At 39.0% G+C, this 27,713-nt stretch overlaps 2 protein-coding genes across 2 annotated transcripts in view; both read left to right on the top strand.

The window, feature by feature from the left end:
- The window catches only part of Gpr137c (G protein-coupled receptor 137C), a 61,542-nt gene that overhangs the window by 12,073 nt on the left and 21,756 nt on the right, over positions 1-27,713 (top strand). Inside the window, exons 2-3 of the mRNA XM_028873619.1 lie at positions 16,165-16,208; positions 18,594-18,822. Of these exons, the coding sequence (XP_028729452.1) occupies positions 16,165-16,208; positions 18,594-18,822 (273 nt within the window). The remainder of the gene's footprint in view (positions 1-16,164; positions 16,209-18,593; positions 18,823-27,713) is intronic.
- LOC114696056 (mitochondrial import inner membrane translocase subunit Tim17-B-like) lies at positions 8,779-9,837 on the top strand. Its single transcript, XM_037208605.1, has one exon. The coding sequence runs from the start codon at positions 8,956-8,958 to the stop codon at positions 9,406-9,408; it is 453 nt and encodes a 150-aa protein (XP_037064500.1). The 5' UTR covers positions 8,779-8,955; the 3' UTR covers positions 9,409-9,837.

The following is a 27,713-nucleotide window of genomic DNA, read 5'->3' as shown; positions in this document are numbered from 1 at the left end:
GTTCTGAAAGGACATTTAATAGCAGAGCCATTGGAATAACTTAAGTCTGAGTAGATGAGTATACTTTGCAGCAGCAGGAAGGAAAATGGGAGAGGTCTTGTGATAACCTACTGGGAGCATTACACATACTGTCTTTTGATGAGTAGGCAGACTAGAATCAGTTATGGTTAAGGAACCTACTCTAAACAATTTGTGGATTTTTCAGGTTTGTGAACTAGAAGTTGTCAGGATACAGCTGGAACATAAAATATGGAGGGGTGGTGCAGTTAAGGATTTGAACACTGCCATGTTTAGTGGCACATGCCTTTCATCCCAGCACTCAGAAGGCAGAAAGAGGAGGATTACTGTGAGAGGCCATCCTGGTCTACACAGTTTGACCCTGTCTCAAAACAAACCAAAACAAAAAAACTTGACTACAAGTCCTAATCCTTAGACTCTTTGGGAAGTTTTCCTAACTTCTGTGTCTCAGTATTTCCTCCATGTTTAATATGGAGCTACTTGTGTCTATTCCAGAGCTATGAAGATTAAGCAAAATACCATTTTAAAATACTGAAAGTAGTAAATACTAGAACACAGTAAGATAACAATGTTACCTAGTGGTGTTTTAGTTAGGGGGAAATGGGACTGAGGAAGAGAGCATCCCTAAAATTTCCTTCTGTCTTGTTCCTTTGAACAGCATCACTTTTCCTAATCTATGGTTGTATGTTGTACCCTTGTTTCTTTACTGTATGATGAAAATGGTATTAGCAGGTTTTAAGGTACCGTTAGTGATTATTGATATTTGCATCCAAGCTGTATTGCCTTTAGGCAACCAGAAGGAGAGCCAGAGAGATGACTCAGCAGGTAAAGGCACCTGCTGCCAAGCTTGGTGAGCCCAGTTCAATCCCCAGGGACTACATGATAAAATGAGAGAGCTGATTCCCACAAGTTGTCCTCTGATGTCCACAGCATGCTGAATTGTGTGTGTATGTCGTCTGTGTGTCTGCCTGCCTGCCTGCCTATCTTACCTCTCTGTATATACACACAAATATAAAATGTAACAAAAAAAAAGTCAAGAAGAAAGATAAGTGAACAGGGTTCCCCATATTTCTTTCTTCCCCAGGATTCCCTATTTCTGATATATTCTGTCCCTTTTCCCTGACCATTTCACTGAAACTGATATTCTTCAGTGTATTCTTCATGTGTTTGCAAAAGCAATTCTACCATCTTCTTGACTTAAAAGCACGAAAGACTTTATGAAAAAAGTACTACAGTACACTGTAGGATATTTGCCACTGGAAAATTTATTAAAGGACAAAAGAGTTTCAGATTCTATTGCAGTTCATCTTCTAAAAAAAGCATAAATTTTCACTCTTTGTTCAGAAATAAATTCTGCATATTCCTTAAATATAAGATACATTGATGTCTTCAGCAAACTTTCCATGGTAAATTCATAGACAGTTTGTAGTAATCAATTATATTGGGGTTTTTTTTTTTTTTTTGAAAGCTCACAAATTTTCTTCTCACCCATAAACTTATACTTCATTTCTGAAAGTTTTAGCTGTTGTTCTTTAAGGGCATAAAGAATGTGTCAAACACAGTATTTACATATCACTATACTTTATTAAACAGATTTCTGACTATTTACTTGGGCATATTAATTGTGTAGCTCTTTAACAGCTGGTAACCAGTTATTTTCACTGTTAGCATTAATGAAGCAGTATTTGTCACCCTGAAAACTTGTTAACTAGGGAATTAACTTTACTTTTTCTCCTCTTCTGTGTCTCTGTTCTGTTTTTCTGGAACTCTTGGATTTCAATATTTTACATCCTATATTTCTCATCTCTCCTTGTCTATTTTTCCAAATGCCTTTCCTCCCTACTCTTGGGGAAAGATTTTCCCCACTTGCAGCTCTTCTCTTGTCTTTGTCATTCTTCAGGATAACTTAATTTCCATGAGTTCATTTTTTCTTGAAGTTCTTTATTAATAGCATTTTGTGTTTTGTGAATGCATTATCTTTATCTGAGTATATTTATTTTTTTGCTTGATTTCTACTTTGTTTTCTGTTTCCTATTTGTTTTTATTTCCATCTTTTATTAGAGACTCTAGGGCTCTCTGGTTACATTTGGCTTGCTGTTCATAATTAGAAAAAACTGAGCATGTGGGTGAAGCATGTACACTTTGAGCTATGTTTAAGGGAAATTAGTGTGAGCCACTTGTTAGGGGTCTCTGATATGGAGGCATAGAGCTTTATATCTTTCCCTTTGGGTTGATCAGGTTCCTCAGGGGAGATATATTACACCAATTCAGAGAATCAGAAGTTCACTCCAGCATTTTAAGAACAGACTGAGGAAAGAAAGAGTAGGTTAGAATACTTAAGTTTGGTATACATCCTCACTCCCTGTTTTTAGTGTGGCTCCAAACAGTCTTTTGCTGACTTCTTCATAGAACAAATGTACAGGTATCTACCAGAGTAAAGAAGGGGTGTTTCCCCAAGAAACTAGAGATGTGAGATTTTTTAATTCAGCTCTCAAACCAGTATTATTTACCCATTTTACCTGCCCCAGATTGTTACCTGGTTCTTCTGTCTCCTGTAGCTTTGACAGTTCTGAAATTCTTATCAGCTCCTTCTTGACTTCCTTGATCCTGGCTTGGAAGTAATATCGTCACATACATTGTGATGATGTCTCCCAGGCCACCATTAGGCTTGGTGTTTTGTTAGAAAGACTCGTAGATTTGCTCTTGGTTATAGTTTATTTCAGTGAAAGGATACAGAGTAAGTTCAATCAGGGGAGAGCCACATGACAATAAAGTCTAGACTCTACAGTTTGTTTCCAGTGGAGCTTCATGGGACGTGCTTTAACTCATTTGGCAACAAGTTATGACAACACACATGAAGAGCTGTCTACCAAGAAGAGATTTAGATACTACTAGAGGTTTGTCATGTAGGTAGCTCCTAACTAACACAAAACTAAAATTCTAGGATCTGGAAAAGAAATCCAGTATGTACTATAGACCATGTTTTTTTGTACGGTTTTAGTGCAATGGAACACCCTTATCTTTAAGGGAATTATTAGGGACCTCCTGAAATCCAGTTCACAAATAGCCAGCATGGGCCAATCTTACAAGCAGACTTTCAAAGAATAGCAGTGTACACAAACACACACACACACATATTCTTGCTTTCTAGACTACAACATTTTGTTTTTGTTTTCTTTCACATTCTTCTCAAACTCATGGGTTTTTTTATTTTCATGAGAGCCCCTTTGTTGTTTAAGTTTCATTTTTCAGGTATATTCAGTATTCATCTGGAAATTTATTTTATTGTAACACTTCAGTTTGATTATATAAAATTATTTTAAGCAACTTTAAGGAAAACTAAAGTTGAGAAAAGAAACTAAGAACACAATTATTAGGATACTAGATTCCTAAGAGAGATGCACAATGATATTATATCCTAGAATCAAGAATATGAAGATATAAAATACTTAGAAGACAGTTCTTAAAAATTAAGTATATGATTGACATTGAAAAGGAGGAAGTATTCAACTTATAGCTGAAGTAGCTGAAACCTCATGATCCCTGTGTAGTCAACAGTATTGGTAAGTTCGGGAGTAATGCACCATTCTGCACAGGAACATGAACAGTTGAGATGGAAATTGTAGATAACTGCTTCTGTGAGAGTAATCTACATAGATATGTATGCCTAGCTAGTCACCATGGAGAAGGGATTATATTTGTCATGATTCATTTTAGCATGAGTTCTAAATTTTATACAGATATGTTCTGTGGTAAAGTTTTTATTTCAATTAAAAAACAGAAGGAAATTTCACAGAAAAGTGTTCTATAAGTATTTCAGCACTTACCATCTTCAAAGCAACAAGTCCTACATGCCATGGAATAAATATATACCTCCAGGGTGAACCTTAGGCCATTCAGTAGAAGGGAAAAGAATACTGAGAAATAATATAAACAAACTTATGAATAACAAAAAATTACCCCACCATTCTACAGACTGAAAGGTTCATAGTTCTGGCAGATTCACTGTCAAGTGAGGGCCCACTTTATAGCATAGATAGTGGCTTCCCACCATTACCCATGTGATAGAAGACTATAGGACTCTCTTCACTCTCTGTGAAATCTTTTTTATAAGCACACTATGGTAGTTTGAATGTAATTGGTTCCCATAAGCCCATAGGGAATGGCACTATTGGAAGGTGTTGAAGTAGGCATGGCCCTGTTGGTGTAGGTGTGGTCTTGTTGGAGGAAGTGTGGCCTGTGGAGGCAGGCTTTGAGGTCTCATACATGCTCAAGCCATGCCCAGTTTCTTAGACCAGTTCCTTTTGCCTGCAAGTCAAGATGTAGGACTCTCAGCTACTTCTCCAGCACCATGTCATACCATGATGATAATGGGCTAAACCTCTGAAAATGTTAGCCACCTTAATTAAATGTTTTTCCTTTGTAGGAGTTGCTGTGGTTGTGGTATCTCTTCACAGCAATAGAGACCCTAAGACAAATACTAAGTCCTGACTTAAGAAGACTCCATCAGTGTGATCTAAGCATGCCCCAGTGGCCTCCTAACACCTTCATATTGAGGATTAGCATTTTAATGTAAACATGGGAAGTGTAAACATTTAGACCATAACACCATCTTCAAATTTGGGGTACTAACATTAATACTAACTTACATAGGATAATAGTCACACAAAATATATTTGCTACACTCACCTCCCCTTTAAGATACTAAGGTGGAATTCATACGTCTACATTTTAAGAAAGAAAAACGTTTCAGATTGCTTATTTATGATTATTATAAGATTAAAATTAAGTACATCATAACATTATTTTAAATCTTCCTTAATCACCACAACTTACATCAACACTTTCTCTTTCATATTTTCCCCATTGACATATAATCCTTGTTCATGCTACTGAGTTACGGAAGGACTTTTTAACAGAAGCATCCAGTGTCCTTTGAGCATACCCCCACTACCGGCTTACCTTTCACTTTCTCACCCTTCCTTTGGATGGTCTCTGTTCACCAGTAGTTTTCTTCTACTTTCATGTCATACACAAACACGCACACGCACACACACACACATGCACTCACCCACGCTAAATACTTTCTCAATTAGAGGTGGTAGTGTGGATGTGGTAAAAATGGGTTAGATGATGAAAACCATTTAACATTTATCAACTTTCATAATTCTTCATACGTCTATACAAAGGAAAATGCCCTTATATAAATGGCCCATTTTAATTTTCTAATATTTGGCAAGAAATGGTCCACCTGACATGAACTGAACTAACACATTATTTACTGTTCTAAGCTTCAAATAATCTACAAAAATGTGTTTATTATGTTTTATGAGCTACCTTAGCTATCTTAACAAATTGTATGTAATTGTTAAGCTTATTTTTTGATAATAACTGTATTTTCACTCAGAATTATATCCTGTTAGATGTAGTTGTAAAATACTTCAAGTCTATTGATATTAATACTATATTATTGTTTTTAATATTTCTACAATAAAAATATGATTTAAGTGTCTGATTAAATAATACATTGAAATACATTCTTCAAGTTCAGGTTGCAACTAACCTTTTAATTCTGTTATTATCTAGCTTAAACCCCTCTTACACCCATTATTCCATGACTTGTAATATGAATTACCCTTCTAAACCAGTCCCCATTTTCCTCTTGATAAGATCTTCTTAATGGCCTGTTCTGAAATGTGGCTATTCCCAGATGGCGCTTCATAGCATTTTTAGAAGGAAGACAGTAAGTCTACCTTATGTCTCCCAATACTCTTTACTGATGTTATGCCATTATCTCCTCTCCAAAATCTGTGCCATCTGATTAGGTCATCACTGGGTGTAATGATAACCTGGACCTCCCTGGGTGAATCAGCACTTCTGTCTTGCCTTGTCTCCTCTGCTAGAGGACCATTTTCAAAATCTGTGTTGTTAGCCTACCCAAAGCTTCACTCCCAGAATGTCTCTATTTCTATTGAAGCTATCCATTAACATAACTGCATCTTGAAACAGTTCTTTAAGACGAGCCGTTCTTTCTGACCAGTGTTTTCTCTTTTGCCCTAGACTTGTTCAGTCCATTTATCTGTTTCCCACCCTCATCCCTTTGGTCATTTCACCCCTCTTTCTCCATTTCATTTTATTCTTCATCTCTTGATATTTTGCTCTGCTAGACTAGTGCGGACATCGGAAGGAGCTCTTGCTCTACAGTAGTTGCTTACAGTTCTAAGTCAGTACATGACAGTGTGGCCTACTTAAACGTGAACATTCTATGAGAACGTCCTTTTTCTCCCTACTAGACTATTCCAGTTTTAAAATCAACAAATCTTACTGGCTATACCTGCTGTCAACTGAATTTCTGTATCTTAATATATTCTTTTAAACACTTCTGTTGATATTTTCCATGTTCCAAGTACTTAAATCTAACATTTTCCCCAGAACATACATTTATGTTGGAAAATATATACTTTTATAGAAAAATAAAATAGAATCCATTTGCCAAATTTTCTCATCCTGCTTTAAATCAAAATGTCTCAGTCTGTAGTATCAATTTTTTACATTTGCTTATTTGTGTGTGGATATGTATCTATATGTGGGTAAGCATGTCACAACATATACATGGACAATTGCAGAGGATCATCTGAAGGAATCTGTTCTCTCCTGTAACTGTGCAGGTCCCATGACAGGTAACTTTAACCACTGAGCCATCTCTTCAGCCCCCAAATGTTCTTAGTGAAGAGATGGTTTATAAATTATTTTCAATGTTATGTATAGACCTCTAAGTTTTTCTTCCCTGAATCAGAAATGTACTTCTTTCTTCAGCTGAATTGCTCTACTACAGTCTTCTTGAGTAGCTCGGCTTGCTTTCCTCTTCCTCCTCTACCTTCTGCCTCACCTGGTCTATTCAGTTCATTTCTACAAAAAGATTTTAGATCAGAAACATGAAGGGTCTTTTTACCCTGCTTGAAATATAAGAGTACCAAAAGAAAAAAAAAAGAAAGAAAGAAATATAAGAGCACCTGTCACAGTTTGTGAAGTGTGCCAAAAGAAACATTAGACTCATGGGTTAGAGAAAAGGGCCATTTATTACTCCAGGCTTTTAAAAACAGCTACCCAAGCAGGGCTTTATAGCAGATTTCCAGACTCCAGGCCGTAGGGCTACACTGAGGGGCCAAAATTATCTGCACGTGCAGCAAGGTGTGCTACAGTGGAACCTGAAGGGAGGAAAGAGAGAAAGCAACAGGGAAAGGTGAACATTGGTTCTGTTGTTGTTGTTTTCTTTTCTTTTGTTTTTTTGAGACAGGGTTTCTCTGTATAGCTTTGATGCCTGTCCTGGATCTCGCTCCGTAGACCAGGCTGGCCTCAAACTCACCTGGCTCTGCCTCCCCAAATCTACCCGGCTCTGCCTCCCCAAGTGCTGGGATTGAAGGTGTGAGCCACCACCGCCCCACTGAACATTGGTTCTAGTACGTAAGCAGCCTGCCACCAGAGAGAAGCTTTACTCTCCAGGAATGTCCTCGGGCAAGGAAATGTTTTCCCTTTATCCTACTAGTAAAGAAATGAGTCTTCCAAATATCAGCACAGTGGGGTCAGGGTTCAATAGATGTACTAGGGGAGGGCACTCAGTCCACACAATGTATTTGTATTATAAATGCTGCATTATCTGGGGGTTTTGTTTGTTTTGTTTTGTTTTGTTTTGTTTTTGAGACAGGCTTTCTCTATGTAGCCCTGACTGTCTTAGAACTCACTATGTAGACCAGGCTGGCCACGAACTCAGAGCTGCCTCTCCCCAGTGCTGGGATTAAAAGTGTGCACATTCAGAAAAGAAAAAGAAATGAGTCTTTAAAGTTAAAACTATCTCTACCTTTCAAAGATGTTCACTATACAAACTTGCTGCTAAGAAGATCTAAGCCATGCAAAAACAGATATTCATAGGGAATTGTCTCCCAACACATCATCTAGTTTGTAGTAACTTCAGCTATCTCTTATCTATGTTTTGTGCCTATTAAACTTCTTGAACTGCTCTGTCCTCATCCTGAAAATTCTTCTTTGCAAGATATTAGTGACATACAAGTCACCCAACCAAATGCTACTTTCTTAATCGTTTCTCGGTTTTCATGGAATTACAAGGGCTCTACTTCGCTTTAACTCTAAACTGTTCTGCTGTTTTCTACAACTTCTCTGTTCCTCATCTTTGCCTAGGTCTCCTGTTCTTCATTCTTGTGCTTTTTAAATCCTGACTGTTCAACACAAAGATGCCACAGTTTTTCTTCTCATCTTTGTTCTTCAAATATCTGTGACTGGAGTTTCAGGTGTCCCCTCTGCAGGTGTCTGTACTTTGCTTCATACATTCCAAAATTCACCGCCTTTTCTATCTGTCTGAATGTGATCTTTAAAAATAAAAATGGAACCTGTGATTTAATTCATTTTTTTATTAGTCGGTCTCATTATACTATTTCCTTAGATTCAAAACCTGGGAACAGTGGTGGCAGGATGACTCAACAGGTAAAGGTACCAAGGCTGCCATCAACCTGAGTTCAGTTCCCAGAGCCCACATGGTAGAAGGGGAGAACCGACTCCTCCGACCTCCACACACATCACGGAACATGCATGCCCACACACTCATACACACAAATAAATTAGATTTTAAAGCTGGGCGGGGGTGGCGCACGCCTTTAATCCCAGCACTCGGGAGGCAGAGGCAGGCGGATCTTTGTGAGTTCGAGGCCAGCCTGGTCTACAGAGCAAGATCCAGGAAAGGCACAAAGCTACACAGAGAAACCCTGTCTCGAAAAGCAAAAAAAAATAAATAAATAAATTAGATTTTGAACGTTGAATCTTGCTGCGACTGACTGCTCCAGGCCAGACGCTGGCTCCACGGAGGAGTACGCTCGCGAACCTTGCCCATGGCGAATTGTGGACGATTGCGGTGAAGCCTTCACTATGGGTGTCATTGGTGGTGGAGTCTTCCAGGCTGTCAAGGGCTTTCGCAGTGCCCCTGTAGGAATTCGACACCGCTTCAGAGGTAGTGCCAATGCTGTGAGGATCCAAGCACCCCAGATTGGAGGTAGCTTTGCAGTGTGGGGAGGCCTGTTTTCCACCATTGACTGTGGCCTTGTACGGCTGCGGGCCAAGGAAGACCCCTGGAACTCCATCAGCAGTGGAGCCTTGACTGGAGCAGTATTGGATGCGCACAGTGGTCCGCTGGCGATGGTGGCCTCTGCGATGATGGGGGGCATCCTGTTGGCCCTCATTGAGGGTGTTGGCATCCTTCTCACTCGCTATACTGCCCAGCAATTCCGCAATGCACCCCCTTTCTTGGAGGACCCCAGCCAGCTAACCCCTAAAGAGGGAGCTCCGGCCCCAGGTTATCCCAACTACCAGGAGTACCACTGAGGAAGCCGCTGCCTGCCCTGCCGCCGTGGGAGCTGCTCCTCAGTTCCCTCCCGGATGATCTACCTCCAAGGGAGGACTGGCTCCTACATACCCGAGACCCTCCAGAGAGGGCCTCTATTCGACTCCCTTGTTCTGTGGTAAGGGTGGGGATACCCCAGCAGCCTTGTCACCTGGGTCCCCTTTTTTTGTCTCTCAGGGCACCCCAGCCTCACACACATCCCATATCCTCTCTCTGTGTGGCACCCTGTGTGAATGTTTAAAGTCAGTTTTGAAATGTCAAAAAAAAAAAAAAAGGTTGAATCTTTGCTGGGTAGTGGTGTGTAGCAGGGTCCTTGTTGTTGTTCCCTTTAGGGGCGGGGGCCAAGTAGGCACAGAGTCAAACCACACAGACTCCGGGAGAATGTCTAAACAAGCTCAGTTTATTCAGGAAGAGGCAAGCCTGGGGGAGTTCTGATAAATATGCATCTGCTGGTGTGACATGGCTGTCTCTCATTGGTCTAGGTCATCTCCAGATCATGTTTCAGCTGCTGTTGCTAAGACCATCAGGCAGATCCAGGCTGGCTCTCAGTATCTTTTTTACTTGTTTGGGCTGTCTGGCCCTCAAGCCTGTTAGGGATGAGTCATCCCACAGTGGTGGTGCAAGCCTTAAATCTCAGCACTAGGGAGACAAAGCCAAGCGGATCTCTGTGAGTTCAAGGCCAGCCTGGTCTACAAAGTGACTTCCAGAGCAGCTAGAGGTGTTACACAGAGAAACCCTGTCTCCAAAAACCAAAATAATAATAAGTTAAATCTTTTTAACCTGGAAACATGGTTTAGTAGATTCAGTCATATCAATGGTATTTAATGAAAATAATTTACCTCATTTCACTCCAGTTCCTGTGGTCATAGAAGACTCAACCACCCAAATAGAATCATACTATAGTTTGTAATGGGTTAAAGCCTGCTCCCCTATCATTTTATCTAAGGTCTCTGTGATTAGGTGACAGCTTGCCATCCAGCTTCAGTTTCTTCAATCTTCCCACTCTCCCCCATACTACACCATACTACCAAAGTACATGCTTTGACCTGAATTCATTGATCATTTTAAAACATATTTTCTGAAAGTCTGCTATGAACCAGCCATTATGCTAGAAAGTGAGGCTACATGTAAGTCAATTGTGGCTTTTCTTAAACATGTAAATACAAAAATAAGTTCCATGGAGTATTAGTAATATAATGACATGAAGCAAATTCTCTTTCCCTGAGGCACTTAACCGGACATTATAAAGTGTGACATGTTGGTAGTCCTGAGAATGAGCTGATATTTGTTACAGGATCATGAAAACACATTCCAGATAATGCACAATATATACAAAGGCATGAAGACATATAAAACTGAACACTTTTATTGAGAAGTTGTAAATTTTTCAGAATGATGGGTCATAAGCAGGAAGCTAAAAGAATATTAGGTGGGATACAATTTCACGTATTAAATGTAAAAAACATTTCATGTATTAAAATGTGTGCACTTTTTTCTGGAATGAGATTTACAAAGTCAATGTTCTACTTTAATTCATTCAGACAAGAATCATTTGTAGATACTAAAACTAGTGAATAAACTTTTGAAGAATAAGATAATAACATAGTTTTTTAATACCTCTCCATATAATACTTATTAGCTACAATGTAGAAAATAGTTAACAACAATGGGGAAGCATACAGATTCTGCCTCAGCCAGTTAATCAGAGTTAATAACATAGGAGTTGAACAAAACACCATCATGAGTCACTGTGAAAAGGCTACTTCATCATCACTTCAGTGGCATTCCAGCTAAAAAGCATAAATCAAGTTGTAAGTAAACAGCAGATAAATCCAAAGTGGAGAAGCATTCAACAAGTGGGTATGCTAAAGAGGTAAGGCAGAAGAACCACAAAAATTATAAGTAAAATTATAAAAGACAAAGGTATAATAGGTTAAAGGATATTAAACAAAGCCAGATGGCTAGGAGGTAAAAATGCATGCCACCAAACCAAGTGACATGAATAGAGTCCCCAGAACCCACATGGTAGGAGGAAAAAACAGACTCCAGTAGGTCATCCTTTGACATGCATATGTACCATAGAACCCACATGCCCACACATACACAAGATAAATTTAAATGAAAGTGAGACTAAACATGAAATATGTATTTAATACATAATTCTTGGGTTTTTTTCACCATAAAGACATTATTGAGACAACTGAAAAAAAATATTAATAAGGTCTGAACATTGTATAATAGTGTTATATCTACCTTTAATCCTAGCACTCAGAAGGCAGAGGCAGGTAGATTTCTGTATTTCTGGTCAGCCTACTCTATATAAAAAGTTCTAGCCAGTCAGGGATACATAGTGACATGCTATTTCAAAAAGTACTGGCTGAAGAGATGGCTTCGTGGTTAAGAGCACTTGTTGCTCTGACAGAGGACCCAGGGACAGTGCTACACACTCACATGGTGGCTCATAACCATCTAGAACTCCAGTTCCAAGGGTTTCAGTGCAAACTTCTGATCTCTATAGGAACTAGGCAAGTACATGGCTCACATACATGCATACAGGCAAAACATAAAAAGAATTTAAAACTGAAAATAACTTTTAAAATACTACTGTTGCAACATTGAATTTTATGTTGATGGAGCTGGAGGGGTAGCTCACCAGTTAACAGCGCTTGCTGCTCTTGCAGAGGAACCAGGACCCTGTGATGGCTCACAACCATAGTCACTCTAGTTCCAGGAACTCTGGTGCCCCTTTTCTAACCCCTGTAGCACTGCACACGCAGGCATGCAGACGAACACATAAAGTAAATCTTTACACATACAACATTTTTAATTATGTTGTGGTTACATGTGAATTTACTTTTTAAAGGAAATGTTAAATCAAGTACTTATAGGCAAATACACAACTTACTGCTAAATAATGTCTCAAAATTTTACATAGAATATAGATATTCATAGCAGCATTATTCACAAAAGACAAAAATGTATATGCTACCTACCAATGATGAGTAAATGCATAAATATATATGCGTGTATATATATATATTATATATATATATAGTCTTAAGGAAATTGACACATGAATCTTAAAAGCATTTGTGCTAAGTGAAATAAGTCAGTCACAGTATTAATATTAGATGAGTCTAGTTACATAAGTGGAGCTAAATTTATAGTTACTGGAAATAGAATGGTTGTGAGAGGCTGAAAGAAGGAGATTGGGGAGATTTTTAAGTGGACTGGAAAGATGGGGAGGCTGAGGCGGCTGACGGTGATGGTTGCACAGCTGTGTGAGTGACTTCATGCCACTGGAGCAGATAGTTTTAAGGGGGACATTGTGATTTTTATATTCTCTCTATATATATTTTACCACAATTTCCAAATGTAATCACTTGGACACAGAAAAAGAAAGGTAATAAAAGGGAAGAGTTGTCTTCTAAAGAAGTAGATGGAGTAAGCAGTGGACTTAGAGAAATCAATTAAAAGGCTCTTGAAATAATCCATTGTGGTAATGAAGACAGAAAATGGGCAAACCTGAGAATGATGTAAGTAGTACAATTTAGAGACTAATGGGATAATATTTCAGATTGTTCCATACACTGATGTAGCTAGAGTTTTCCTGCCTTGCCCATAGTCAGGACAAATCTTTGTCACCCGCCAGTCCCACAGCCGCTCAGATCCAACCAAGTAAACACAGAGACTTATATTGCTTACAAACTGTTTGGCTGTGGCAGGCTTCTTGCTAACTGTTCTTATAGCTTAAATTAATCCATTTCTATAAATCTATACCTTGCCACGTGGCTGGTGGCTTACTGGTGTCTTCACATGCTGCTGGTCATGGCGGCAGCTGGCAGTGTCTCTCTGCCTCAGCCTTCTGCTTCTCAGAATTCTCCTCTCTCCTTGTCCCACCTACTTCCTGCCTGGCCACTGGCCAATCAGTGTTTTATTTATTGACCAATCAGAGCAATTTGACATACAGACCATCCCACAGCACTTCCCCTTTTCTTTTTTTAAAAAGGAAGGGTTTAACTTTTACACATCTCCAAAGCCAGCTTGGTATATTTGGGAATTTGGACGTAGCTTCTCTTACTACTTCCTGCTGGAGGGGGGTGCTGTATCTTATGGGGATGCAAAGAAAATTTTAGGATCATGGAGTAGTTCGTGAGTCTGTATCGTCTGAGCCAGTTGCCTTGAAAGGATTCTGGATGTTGGATCATCTGGGCCATGATGTCATCGGAGACCTTTGGGGGGGGCGTCTTGGCTGGTCAAACCTGATGTATCTTAATCTGGAACAAATCCATAGCCTCTGGCTTTCTGTGGAAACAAAAGCAGAAACTCTTTTCCAAAGCAACATATCTTTATAGCCAAATTTTGAAGTCAAGGTACCTTTAAAATATACATTTTGGCATAACTCAACAGCTTTTGTAATCATATGTTTTTCTTTAGTTACAAATATCAAAGAGAACATAATCCAGATTCTCTGTGTGGTAGCCATCTTTATGTGACTTATGTTTTATATTACCTTGAGCCTATTGCTTTAAACTGCACCATTCTAAGACTGAAAAGGCGCTGTGGCTGCTGGCTCCTCCCACTTCAGCTTCCCAACATGGCGGTGGTATGTTTTCCACCAGCTCTGGGTCTATGCTTTTATCAAAGCAGCGTGTAACCCAGAAACCTCTTTTTTTTGTTTACTAGCAAAGGCTAAATCCACCACACAGCTTAATGTGCCACTTGCAGAGGCCTCATTCCCGCCATACTGCAGGTCAAGCACACACGCCAGGAACCCGCCATAGTAGCTCAAACACGCAGGCTGCCACTAGCTTGAGAGAAACAACTAGGAACTGTTTTTAGATCCATTTTTAGAAATTTTTTTTCAGGTTTTAGGTGGAAACTCTTGCCCCACGTTGGGCGCCATTTGTAGCTAGAGTTTTCCTGCCTTGCCCACAGTCAGGACAAATCTTTGTCACCCGCCAGTCCCACAGCCGCTCAGATCCAACCAAGTAAACACAGAGACTTATATTGCTTACAAACTGTATGGCCATGGCAGGCTTCTTGCTAACTGTTCTTATAGCTTAAATTAATCCATTTCCATAAATCTATACCTTGTCACGTGGCTAGTGGTTTACTGGTGTCTTTACATGCTGCTGGTCATGGCGGCAGCTGGCAGTGTTTCTCTGCCTCAGCCTTCCGCTTCTCAGAATTCTCCTCTCTCCTTGTACCACCTACTTCCTGCCTGGCCACTGGCCAATTAGTGTTTTGTTTATTGCCCAATCAGAGCAATTTGACATACAGACCATCCCACAGCACACTGAGCTTTTGGTACATGGTGGTATGTTAGCCAAATGCAGTAGACTAGACCTAAACATTTATCTGCTTAGTACCCAGTTATGTAGCTTTCATAACTGGTTCCTTTGAGAAGCCCTAACTCACTCTTTATAATCACCCTTATCTCCTATTCTTTCCTGGAATCATTACTCTTTCTCTCTTTCTAAATTTTATGTAAGCACTAGTGCCTTTGTGCCATAATATGTCAAAGTAGATGGTTTACTTTTTTATGCAACGAGGTCCTTCAAAATATAAATAGTAACTATGTTTATGAATCTATGACACTTTACGTAGAGCATGAGATAGCTGAGTTTCCCCCCGCTGTTTTGTTTTCCTTTGTCTTTGTTTTGAGACAGTCTAACCATGTAGCCCAGGCTAACCTGAAATCCTGCATCATTCTCCTATTGCCTCTGCCTGCCAAGTGTTAGGATTACAGGCACATGCCACCATATCAAAGAACATGAAATAGTAATAAGTGCTCAAGAAATATTTGAGTGAAATCAGTAAGTTCCTGAGTACTTAGAATATTTTTGTGCATAGCATTTATAGTTTGTTTTTCTTTCTAAACCATCAAAATTCATACCATATTTTAGTAATCTTGTAACTGGTCTTCCCATTTCTGTTTTGTATTCCTTCTGTGTACACCTGTATGTTAATACCAGATTAGTGAAATTCCATGCTTTGGAATATAAAAACCTTCAATCGTAGCCAGGCATAGTGATGTCTGCCTTTAATCCCAGCACTTGGGAAGCAGAGGCAGGTGGATCTCTGTGAGTTCAAGACCAGCCTGATCTACATAGTGAGTTCCAGCACAGCTATAGTTACATAGTGAGTCCCTGACTCAAAAACAAACAAAAAGAAGATATAACCAGAACTCTATTGATGTTAAGTAACAAGCTCTATTTTAGAACAAAACATGACTAATAAAAAGTTTAAGGTAGGGGCTGGAGAGATGGCTCAGTGGTTTAAGAGCACTGCCTTCTCTTCCAGAGGACCTGGGTTTAATTCCCAACACCCACATCTCCCATTGGCTCACAACAGTCTGTAACTTCAGTTTATGGATCTGATACCCTCTGGTCTTTAAAGTTGCCAGGCACATACATGGCACACAGACATGCATGCCGGCAAAACACCCATGCACACAAAACTAAACTAATTCACTTTAAAAAGTTTACAATAGATGGCAGGCCACCTAGCACAGTATCTGCTTTATAACAAAAGTTCAATACATATTTAAACATATAATTGTGTTGTATATTTAAGGTAGAAATTTAAGTATTTGGATGCCTGTTTTTGTTTCACAATAGTTCAACCAAAAGCATTGAAGTTTATAGCTGTATCACTTGAAGCACAAAGTCAAAATAAACTGAAAAATTCTGTTACATGTGTTTTTCAAAACTCTTTTTATACTCTCTTTATAGGTCATATGTAAAGTCAGATGTGCTACTGAACTTGACAAACACAAGTAAGTTTCATGAGTATCAAGTTTTCTGTCTAAAAGATCTAAAGGATTAATTCATTCATATTGATGCTTAGTGTCTAAAAGATATGAGTAATTATTCTAATTTACTTATCTGCTTTATGTATATTGGTGTTTTGCCGGCATGTTTATCTGTGCATCACACATATGAGTTACAGACAGTTGTGAGCTGTCCTGTGTGGGTGCTGGGAATCAAACCCAGGTCCTCTGGAAGAGCAGCCAGTGCTAAACCATCTCTCCAGGCCCCCTAAGTAAATATTTTTAACAGTTGGTTGGAAAAGGTAAAAGGAAGGAATTGCCGAGGGTGCCTTTGCAGTCTTATAGAAAATCCAGTCATTAGATTGGTTCAAAGGAGGTAAGTCCAGCAGTCCATTTTCTCCCTTCAGCTGTGATAGCCATGATGCCCATGCTTATTCTCTCCCCACTTCCCCTCCTTTCTTCCTCCTCCCCCTTCCTGAGTCCACATAAGCAACAGCAGAGTTTCCTGAGCTAAGCAGTTTCTGTACTGATTAATCTCAACAGAGCAAAAAGTAAATGAGTCAAGAGACATGAGTTTCAGACCCAGTTCTCACAACTCACTTAATTTTTCTGTGCTTTGGTTTCCTAACCTATTCTAATTTACTACATAGCATAATAAGGTCATCTTTTGATTTAAGACTTTATAACTAATCTTTCTATTGTTTGGTTTATACTTCACCAAGTGTGGTAGCACATGCTATCATCCCAACACTGGGGAGGCTGAAGGAGGAAGACATTTTGGGCTGCGTAGCAAGACCCTATCAAAAATGTTTTTCTTTTTTGGTTGTTGTTGTTTGGTTGGTTGGTTTGGTTTAGTTTAGTTTGGTTTGGTTTTTATACTGGGTTTCTCTGTGTAATTTTGGTGCCTGTCCTGGAACTCACTCTGTAGACCAGGCTGGCCTTGAACTCACAGAGATCCACCTGCTCTGCCTACTGAGTGCTGGGATTAAAAGCATGTGCCACCACTGCCTGGCCAAAAATGTTTTTAATGTAACTAAAATTTTCCAAACTAAAATCTTTTTTGCTTGGCTTGTATACTCACCAGTTTTCTTATTACCAATTATACATTGCCTTATTACCAATTACAGATTTATCTTTTGTAAATTATCTCCAAGGACAGACAGTTTGATACCCATTGTGGGGAACTCACTCCCACCTTTTTCAGGGTTCCTATGAGGTGGAGAGAGGAATAAGGAACTTGTAGATAGAATGATAGGCCTACCCAATGAGAGAAAAGACAGAAACACAGGATAGCTTCAGGAGGACTTGGATCAATATCCACCGGACCAGAACTTTATTCAAAAGGGCTTTTTATAACAATGCCAAGAGGCACAGCAAAAGACCTCCCCCTTGCTAGATACAGCCAAGTGTAGACCCTTCCAAACATCTGGTACCCAGGCCTGTGGTCTAATCATCCTCTTATGCAGTCCTGCTGGGTAAAACAAGCTCAGATCTCACTAGGAAACCTCTGTGGACTCCCACAGTCCATTGTTGAAAGCAATCTAAAATAGAAGATGCTAGAATGCAAAGTAAATTACTAGACCATACATACTTAATTTGGGGGGACAAATGTATTTGACCTGGGATCATTTTCACAAGAGAGCTGGTAACAGCTAGCTGGTACAGATGGCTACACCTTACAAGAGATTTTATGATGAGTGCTTGGGAACTACGTGTTCTGTTCCTATCTTTTTTGGTCAAGTTTGAAACACATGTTTGCTATAGATAATCAGGTAATAGGCTCAAACATTGTTTAAAACACATTTCCCATAGCTTTTAAAATACTATGGCTGGCTTTTAATCCCAGCACTCCAGAGGCAGAGGCAGGCAAATCTTCGAGTTCAAGGCCAGCCTGGTTAACAAAGTGAGCTCCAGGACAGCCTGGGCTATACAGAGAAACCCTGTCTCGAAAAACTAAAACAAGAAAAAAGAGTAAATTAATATTGTGGTGAAATTAATTAAGCACAGCATATTAATTTTCTAGACAAATTTTTAAAACCCAGTAATTATTAGAATATGAAGGTCAATGCAAATGGACTCTAGTTATAAAAGTGAAAACTTCATGATTGCCTGAAATGGTCTTAAAATGAATCAGTATTTTCTTCAATTCCACAGGTCAGTATTTATTTTAACACATGGATTATTCCTAAAGTAATACTTTAGAATCTGTGCCATTTTAAAATAGTTCATACACTAAGTCATAATGGTAGACATAAAGTAACTCTGAGAGATGATTAAATTTGTATTTAATAAAATTATAAGTATTTTAATCTGAAAGAATTCTTGTACCTGAAATAACACTCAATTCTCAATAATTTTATAAACATCAAGTAAACTTTTTTTTTCTTACAGAATTCTACTGCATTTGGGCTTTACACTGGCAAGCCTCCTCTTCTTAGCTGTGAACTTGACCTGTGCAATGCTAGTCCATGGAGATGTCCCAGAAAATCAATTGAAATGGACTGTGTTTATTCGAGCATTAATTAATGATAGCTTATTTATTCTTTGTGCCATCTCTTTAGTTAGTTACATATGCAAAATCACAAAAATGTCATCAGCAAATGTCTACCTCGAATCAAAGGTAAGTCTAATTTCAAATCCTATTTCTATGGATCACATTTTAATGAGAAATTTGTGTTGCTTCTTTGAAAATGTACTCTGAGGGCTGTCACATTTTTAGTGTGAAAAACAGTTGTAGCAATTAAAAGGTGTTCAAATTTTGGTTGTGAGCCTTAGCCTTCAACAGATGAGCCATCTCTTCAGCTCAAACTTTGGCTCTTACTAAACAATAATTGAAGTACTTTTTATGACCCTGCATTAGAGGTGGTCAGATGAAATAAAAACAAATATAAATTAATCAAAAACCATCTTATACACTCTAGCAGCAATTCTCAGAAGTGGTCAGAACGGCCCCATATTTGACATACTGTCATAGGGTTTCCTAAAGTACAGCCTATCATAAAACTATAGATAAGATTGTTTACCTTAATACCAAGGTTGAGAAATCATCAAGAGCCACATGTGATGTGTGCCCAAGCAGACCTCAAGGGGTTGGTGCTGTTAAGACCTAAAGTCCTTATTTCTTGTCTAAAACACAGAAGCACCTCAGCAGGGCTTTTGCTGGCTCCACGTGGACCGAGTATGTCTGAGAAAGGTTCAAGCATGCCTCCTTACTGAAGAGCAGAAAATCGTGAATATGTTGAAGGCACAAACAGAATCAGAAAGTGAATAAATGTGAAGCTTTTTTAAGTAATAAAAGTCAAGGCTTGTTCTAAAAATAAAGTGTGTTATAAAGCGGTAGAAAGAACTTAAGACTTGGTCCAGTAAAAGCAGTAGTACTGCCATTAAACAAACTTACCAGATAATGGGGACATACGCTTGGGTTAGCAGTGTAGATGTTGCCATGGAGATAAAATACTGCTTATTTGTGTGACAGCTTAGAAGGGTTACTTCACCCTATATTATGAAGTCCATATGATACTTGAAACAGTCATGCCTCGTTTCTTTTTCTTGTTTTGTAAAATAAGTCAATGTTAATTCGCTAATGGAGAGCCATGGAAGTCTCTACTGTTGAAGATAACTGACAGTGTCATTGGATACTGGATTTGATTTGACCACAGTGTGTGTGTGTGTGTGGCATTGAGGGTGGGTTTGTAGATATGTGGATACTGGGGTGTGGATATACATACTCTGAAGAACTTAGACAACCTTGTCTTCTCAGAATAACAACTACATTCAGAACATAATGCATTCTAGAGAGAGTAAAACTAAACTTAGAAAATTGCTGGTTATCTAGAGAAATCTATATATCCAGACTTTGAAATCACATTCCCAGAAGAACCTCTGCTGCTTTCAGGCAGTGCATCATCTTGCTTTTACTTTCCTCTTGTATAAAATCACTAGGCTCATTTGTATGGGTTTTTTATTCTCTGTAACAAAATGCAGTAATGGTCATCCAATGGTCATCGAGCTACTACTTCGAGTTTCCCAGCAGCTGTCCTGCTATCCCTAAGAATGTTTTCTCAAGGCTCAGACTCGGTCTTTTGCTTTCTTCTTTCTATTCTTCTTCCTTTATACACTTTATGATAATAATCTCTTGGCCAAATCTTATGTGCCTTACTTTCAAATGACACATGGTATGCCACCTGTCTGAACTACACACACCCCTTTCCTCCCTCTAGTGCCCTGTGTTCCTCTCTTCCCCAGCCGTAAGGACCTAATTGAATTCAGTCTCTTCTCTCAGTCTCCAGAATCAAGTCTAGAAGAGCTGACTATCTGACTTACCCCGAAATTTGGGGTTCCGGGTTCCTGGGGGCTCTTCTTGTTTTCTGTGATCTGCCATTTGTGTGCTCATGTTGTATATATGGAGGTGTAGGCTTCCCCTTTTGTATCTTGTTCAGGTTTTGGAATGTAAACACCTTTGGCTCATGAACTAACATGGGTAAGACAATCAATCAGAGCAGGAGTAATTGAAGTTCTGGGATCATGCTGCCTGGGTTTTACTAACTCAGATTTAATCTCTCGGTAACTCTCTCCATAGCAGTGCTATAATGATAAGACAGAACTATGTGGGAAATCATAGCACTGAAAATAGAAACATTAGCTGTTATTATCTTTTCTCTGTGTAGTCCTGGCTGTCCTGGAACTCACTCTGTAGACCAGGCTGGCCTTGAACTCACAGAGATCCACCTGCCTCTGCCTCCCGAGTGCACCACTACTGCCCTGCAGCTGTTAAAATCTTTATCATTATGTTCTGGCATAGTTTATAGACGACTTGTTAGAGGATTGCAAGAAAATGTTTCAGATAACAATTTGGGGAAAAGTTGTTCTTTGGTATTTTTGTTTGTTTTGTTTTAGCTACCCCTAATATTGTTCATTAGCTGGTTTTATCTCTACCAGGCCAGCAGTCTCCAGCTTGACTGTTAAGACTTGGTAATAGGAAAGCGTATAATTTTACAGTTTTAAAAGAAGCAGCAGTGGACTGCATGTAGCTCAGTGGCAAGGTGCTTGCCCAGTGTCTGCGGCCTTGGGTTCCATCCCAGCACTGAAACAAACAAGCAGCAATAATGTTACCATGCTATTTATATTTAGAACTCAGAGTAAATACAACTTTATGCCCTCCTTCCTCCACCATACAGTAGTAACGAATTGTCTCGTGTTACTAAAAAGCTATGACTACACAACATTTTATTGTATATCAAAGTTGAACTCTGGTTGGAGAGGCCTTGAAGTCATTTTTAAAAAATATCAGCCTCTAAATTGTTACTTTCCATCCCACCGTTGGAGTAAGGTGTAATTGCATCTACAACTCTCTTTACAGAGCATGTAGGAGTTCTTTATGTTCTCTTTTTTATTACTTAATTTATGTGTTGAGCAGCTACACCAGTACTGTTGTTTGATTCTCTTTTACAAAGAGGACTTTTGCTTACTTTTCGAACAGTTGTTACTGAGAGCCAGGGATGGTGGTACACGCCTTTAACCCCAGCACTTGGGAGACAGGTGCACATGGGTCTGCTAGTTTGAGGCCAGCCTGGGCTGTGTAATGAGGCTCTGCTATTTTATAATCATCATCATCATCATCATCATCATCATCATCATCTAAAGTTAGACCATTTACTTCTGTGCCTTCATTATTTTTCTTTGTTTATTTCTTCACTTACATATTTAAGGCTGCTACCTTGTTCCTTATGTGCTTATATAAACTATTAACACTTCATTCTTTTGTAAACCAATTCAGATAGAACAGTATGTTTCCAAGAACTATTCTGGCAGTTTTCCATAACCTTATAATCTTGTAGCAACATCCTTTATTTAACAAAACCGGGGAGCGGCTGGAGAGATGGCACAGTGGTTCAGAATGCGTACGGCTCCTGTAGAGAAGCAGAGTTCCATTGCCAGCACCTGTGTCAGGCGGCTCACACTGAAAGCCCCTATGAGGATCCAAGCCTCTGTTCTCAACAGACACCTGAACACATGTGCACACACACACAACACACATCCACATAATTTTAAAAGTAAATATTGAAAAACAAGGAAAATTTAGGTTTGGATTTCAGCCATGTCTCATGTGTAGTCTTATTAAATAAAAAACCTGGAGACAAATATCAGGGTTAAAACCTGAGAGATCAGAGGAAAAGGAAAAGCCACAGCTAACCTCACATCACCAACTCTGCAGCTTCCAAACAGAGACCTACTTCCTGTATACCCATGCCTATATTCATTTCTGTTCTGCTAACTTATTTCCTGTTTCTGCCCAGCTACATCACTTCCTCTTCCTGCCCAGCTCTGTCACTTCCTGTCTTGTCTGTGCAGACATCCAGACCTTTATGGTTAACTAGTATTGGAATTTAAGGTGTGTGCCACCTCGCCTGCCTCTGTTCCCAGTGTGGCCTTGAACTCACAGAGATGTAGACAGATCCCTACCTCCCGAGTGATGAGTGATAGGATTAAAGTCTGTGCTACCATTGCCTAACTTCTATGTCTAATATAGTGGCTTTTTCCTCTGATTCTCAGATAAACTTTACTGAGGGACACAGATAAAATATCACCACAGTAGCATACTTACTTACACATCCGTGTTAATTACACATTATCTCTGTCAGCTTAACTCAGAATAAATCTGAAAATCAGACATTTGTCATCTTTAGTCTAGCAGTTTTAGCCAGGCAGTGTTGGCCCATGCCTTTAATCCCAGCACTTAGGAGGCAGAGGCAGGCGGATCTCTGTGAGTTGTAGGCCAGGCTGGTCTACAGAGTCAGTTCCAGGACAGTCTCCAAAGCTACACAGAGAAACCCTGTCTCGAAAAATTTAGATAGATAGATAGATAGATAGATAGATAGATAGATAGATAGATAGATAGATAGATAAATAGACAAATAAATAAACAAACAAATAAATGAACGAATAAATAAATACATACATACATACATACATACATACATAGAAGTAGTTACGAGTTTTGTCTTCTGATTGCTTTTCCACCAAGGTGACTCTGACCTAAAGTTCCTGTATTCTAGGTTCTTGTCAGAATAAATCTCACCTGTTTATATCCACAGGCTGGATTGTCAGAAGTGTGACCTAAAGGGTGTACAGTCTGTTTCACCTTCTAATATGTGTTTTATGCTCAGCTTGACCCAGATCATTGTAGTTTTGCACTGGATTAGTTGTCTTTTCTATCCTCAACTGTGAGAGACATCATGCTTCGGGACACATCAAGATATTTAAAAGAATTCTCAGCTGGGCAGTGGTGGCGCATGCCTTTAATCCCAGCACTCGGGAGGCAGAGCCAGGCAGATCTCTGTGAGTTCAAGGCCAGCCTGGTCTATAGAGTGAGTTCCAGGAAAGGTGCAAAGCTACACAGAGAAACCTTGTCTCGAAAAAACCAAAAAAAGATCATAATAATAATAATAATAATAATAATAATATTTTTTAATATAAATAAAATAATTCTCTTATAAGAAAAGTCATCCTGGGGACTGGAGAGGTGACTTAGCTCTGAAGAGCACTTGCTGCTCTTCCTGAGGACCTGAGTTTCATTCTCAACTCCACATCACTGTTCACAACCAGTTCCAGGAGATGAATGCCTTTTTCTGTCCTCTGCAGGCAGCTGTGCATACATGTGGCATACATTCACACACAACTAAGACATAGAAATAAAAGTAAAGAAAAGTTGTTCTGGCGAGTGCTAGATGGCTCCGCTGGTCAAAGTGCCAAGCCTGACAACTTGAGTTTGATCCCCACATCCACATGGTAGAGAGAGACAATGGACTCCCACAATTTGTCCTCTGACTTCCACGCATGTGCCACAGTATATGTGCTTGAGCACACACACATTAATAAACATCATCTATATATTGTATAATGTTGTTGACAGTACAGCTACCCAGAGTCCCCAAAGAAAAGATTTTTTTTCATTTTTAGCATCAAAAAAAAGTCACTGGTTAAAATTCTTTTCCCAAGCTAGTGTGTCTCACATTCAGAAGCAGATAAGTAGCTAGCCCCTACCAATTGTAAAAGAGCTTCTTGTATCAGTTTATGCTCTGGTTCTACCTCTGTCTTAATTTGTTTCATTCTTCTCTACCCACAAACATATTCTTATATGTATTTGTAATCTGTGTGTAACTCTATAGCATCTGATTATTTGCAACTAGAGAGATGTAAATTTAAAATAAGATTAGATATACCTTTGGGTGTGTTTATATTTCTTCCTTGGATATGTTGTTTTTCTAATTACCACAGAATGACCTTAAGAGACAGTGTGTTTTAGGAACTTGAGATTGAGAAATAAGTATGAAAATCCCACCCAGCTGTTCTGCCTAAGGGTGACTTTGGGCCACTACTAGCATCCATGTCTTCATCTGGCCCAGCAGATCTCTTCACAGTGTACTTGTATGTTCACCAACACTAGACTTGCTGAGTCAACAAGAACATGCCTTTTACAATAGCCTCTAAGAAAAAAATATCTAGGAATAACCCTAATGAAGGAAGTGAAAGGTATCTACTGCAAAAACTTTAATCTTGTATAATAAAGCCACCTCTGGAGGCATCACCATCCCTGACCTCAACCTCTACTATAGAGCTATAGTAATAAAAACAGCTTATTATTGGCATAAAAACAGACATGTGGACCAATGGAATTGAATTGAAGACCCTGACATTAATCCGCACACCTGTGAACACCTAATTTTTGACAAAGAAGCCAAAACTGCACAATGGAAAAAAAGAAAGCATCTTCAACAAATGGTGCTGGCATAACTGGACGTCAACATGTAGAAGAATGCAAATAGATTCATATCTATCACCATGCACAAAAGTCAAGTCCAAGTGGATCAAAGACCTCAACATAAATCCACTTACACTGAACCTGATAGAAGAGAAAGTAGGAAGTAGTCTTGAACGCATTGGCACAGGAGACTACTTTCTAAATATAACACCAGTAACTCAGATACTGAGAGCAACAATTAATAAATGGGACCTCCTAAAACTGAGAAGCTTCCATAAGGCAAAGGACACAGTAAATAAGACAAAATGACACTGAAAAAAGAAACTGAAGATAATACATGACAAAAAATAAATAAATAAAAGGCTTGTTATGTTACTGGATTAGCAAAATTGATATAGTGAAAATAACTACACTACCAAAAACAATCTACAGATTCAGTAGAATCATCATCAAAATTTCCATGACATTCTTCACAGAAACAGAAAACAATCCTAAAATTCATATGTATACACAAAAGATCAAGTAGACAGAACTCAGCAGAAAGAACAGAGCCAGAGACGTCACATGTTCTGACCTCAAATTATACGACAGAGCCATAGTGATAAAGACTGTGCCACTCAAATAAAAACAGACATGTAGACTAATGGACCATAATAGAAGACCCAAAGATAAACCAACGTAGCTGTACACATCTAATTTTTGACAAAGTTGTTTTTTAAATTCACTAAAAAGGAGACAGCCTGGCAAAACTGGATGTCTACCTACAGAAGAATGAAGTTTGGTCCATCTTTTTTACCCTGCACAAAAATCGGTTCACATTGGATCAGAGACCTTAATTTAAAATTAGAACGCAGAGGCTGCTAGAGGAAAACATAAGTGAAACACTTCCGGACATAGGCAGAGGCAACAAGTTCCTGAGTAGAGCCCACTCACACAGGAAGTAGCACCAAGAATTGACTAAGGAGACCCTGTGAAATTAAAAAGCTTCTACACAGAAAAAGAAACCATCAGCAAAAAAACAAGCAGCCTACAGGACAGGAGAAAATCCTTATGCCTGAGACATGGCTCTAATATATAGAATATTTAAAAACTGCAAGAATTAAATACCAGAGGAACAAAACTGATGGCCAGTAAGTAGGCCAATGACCTGATCAGATGTTTTGCAAAAGAAGAAATAAAAATAGCCAAAATTTTTTGAGTGTTCAATAACCATTGGAGAAATGTAAATTAAAACCACTTTGAGATTTCCTCTCACCTCAGTATGTTGATGTAATCAACAGTCTTATTAAATAAGAAACACAGAAACAATGTAAAAGAGAAAGCCGAGAGGTCAGAGCTCAGAGATAAAATCTCACCCTTCCGCCTGCGGTGTCCCAGCTTCCCGAAAGAGAGCTATATCCTGTCTGTTTGTTTTTTTTATAGTATGTTGTTCTGCCTTCTCATTGGTTGTAAACCCAAACACATGACTGCCTCGTCACTGTCTGAATGTACAGCCCCCTAGGTCTTAAAGGCATATGTCTCCAATGCTGGCTGTATCCCTGAACACACAGAGATCTATGGGATTAAAGGCGTGTGCCACCACCGCCACACTCTGTCTATGGCTCTAATAGCTCTGACCCCTGGGCAACTTTATTTATTAACATACAATCAAAATCACATTTCAGTACAATTAGAATACCACCACATCAGTAAGAATGGTAAACATCAAGGAAACAAATGGCAAAGAAATACTGAAGAGGATGTAGGGAATAGGAACCCTAATACACTGCTGGTGTGAGTGTAAGCCAGGGAGTTTAGCCATTATGCTAATCGGTGTGGAGGCCTCTCCTCTACCATATGACCCAGCAATATCACTTCTGGACATATACCCAAAAGATGTCACATCCTACTGCAGAGATACTTGTCCATTCATGTTTAAGGCTGCTCCTTTTACAGTAGTAAGGAAATACAATTACCCTAGATGTCCATCAAATAAATAATGAAAATGTACATATATACAAATGTGGTTTTATTCATTTGTAAAGAAAAATGAAATTTGCAAAAGGTGGATGAAATTGAAAATATTTTAAGTCTGGTAAGCAAATTTAAGAAAGAAAAACACAGTATGTTCTCTCTCATATGGACATCCTAGCCTTTATCTGTTAAATATGCAAATCCAGATGGTAGAAAATGTGGATAAAGACTGAGAAGCTAAAAAGTGGTCTATGGGACTGGAAGAAGGCTTTGGGAGGAGACAAAAGAGAAAAACGGAAGTGGGAAGATAAGGGGCAAAGGGTACAACAGGAAATGGGAGGAGCAAGGAAGGAGGGGCCAACCGAAAGGGAATGTGTGTGTGAAAACCTCATACAGAAATAATTGTTACTTGTAAGTTCGTATTTAAAAAAAAAAAGAGTCTGATCTATGAGGTGGAGATAAGGTAGTGTTGATCTCCTGTGAGGTTAAGATAGGTCAGTGGTTAAGAACACTGGCTACTCTTCCAGAGAACCCAGGTTCTATTCCCAGCAACCACATGGCAGCTCATTACTGTCTGTAACTCCCATTCCAGGTGATCTGGTACCCTCACACAGACACACATGCACATAAAATAGAAATAAAAGAGTAATAACTACTTCACAATTTGTTGTCAGGATTCAGTGAAAATGCACATAAATAGCTAATACAGTGTGTCGCAGTTAGGAAGTACTTAAAATGTTAGCTTTTGTGCTTATAAGAGATGGTAACCTAGCTTGAAGGAGTGTTTTGTTGTTATT

This window comes from Peromyscus leucopus, chromosome 9 (assembly GCF_004664715.2).
Source record: "Peromyscus leucopus breed LL Stock chromosome 9, UCI_PerLeu_2.1, whole genome shotgun sequence".
Classification (NCBI taxonomy): domain Eukaryota; kingdom Metazoa; phylum Chordata; class Mammalia; order Rodentia; family Cricetidae; genus Peromyscus; species Peromyscus leucopus.
This window is presented reverse-complemented; position numbering and strand designations above follow the sequence as displayed.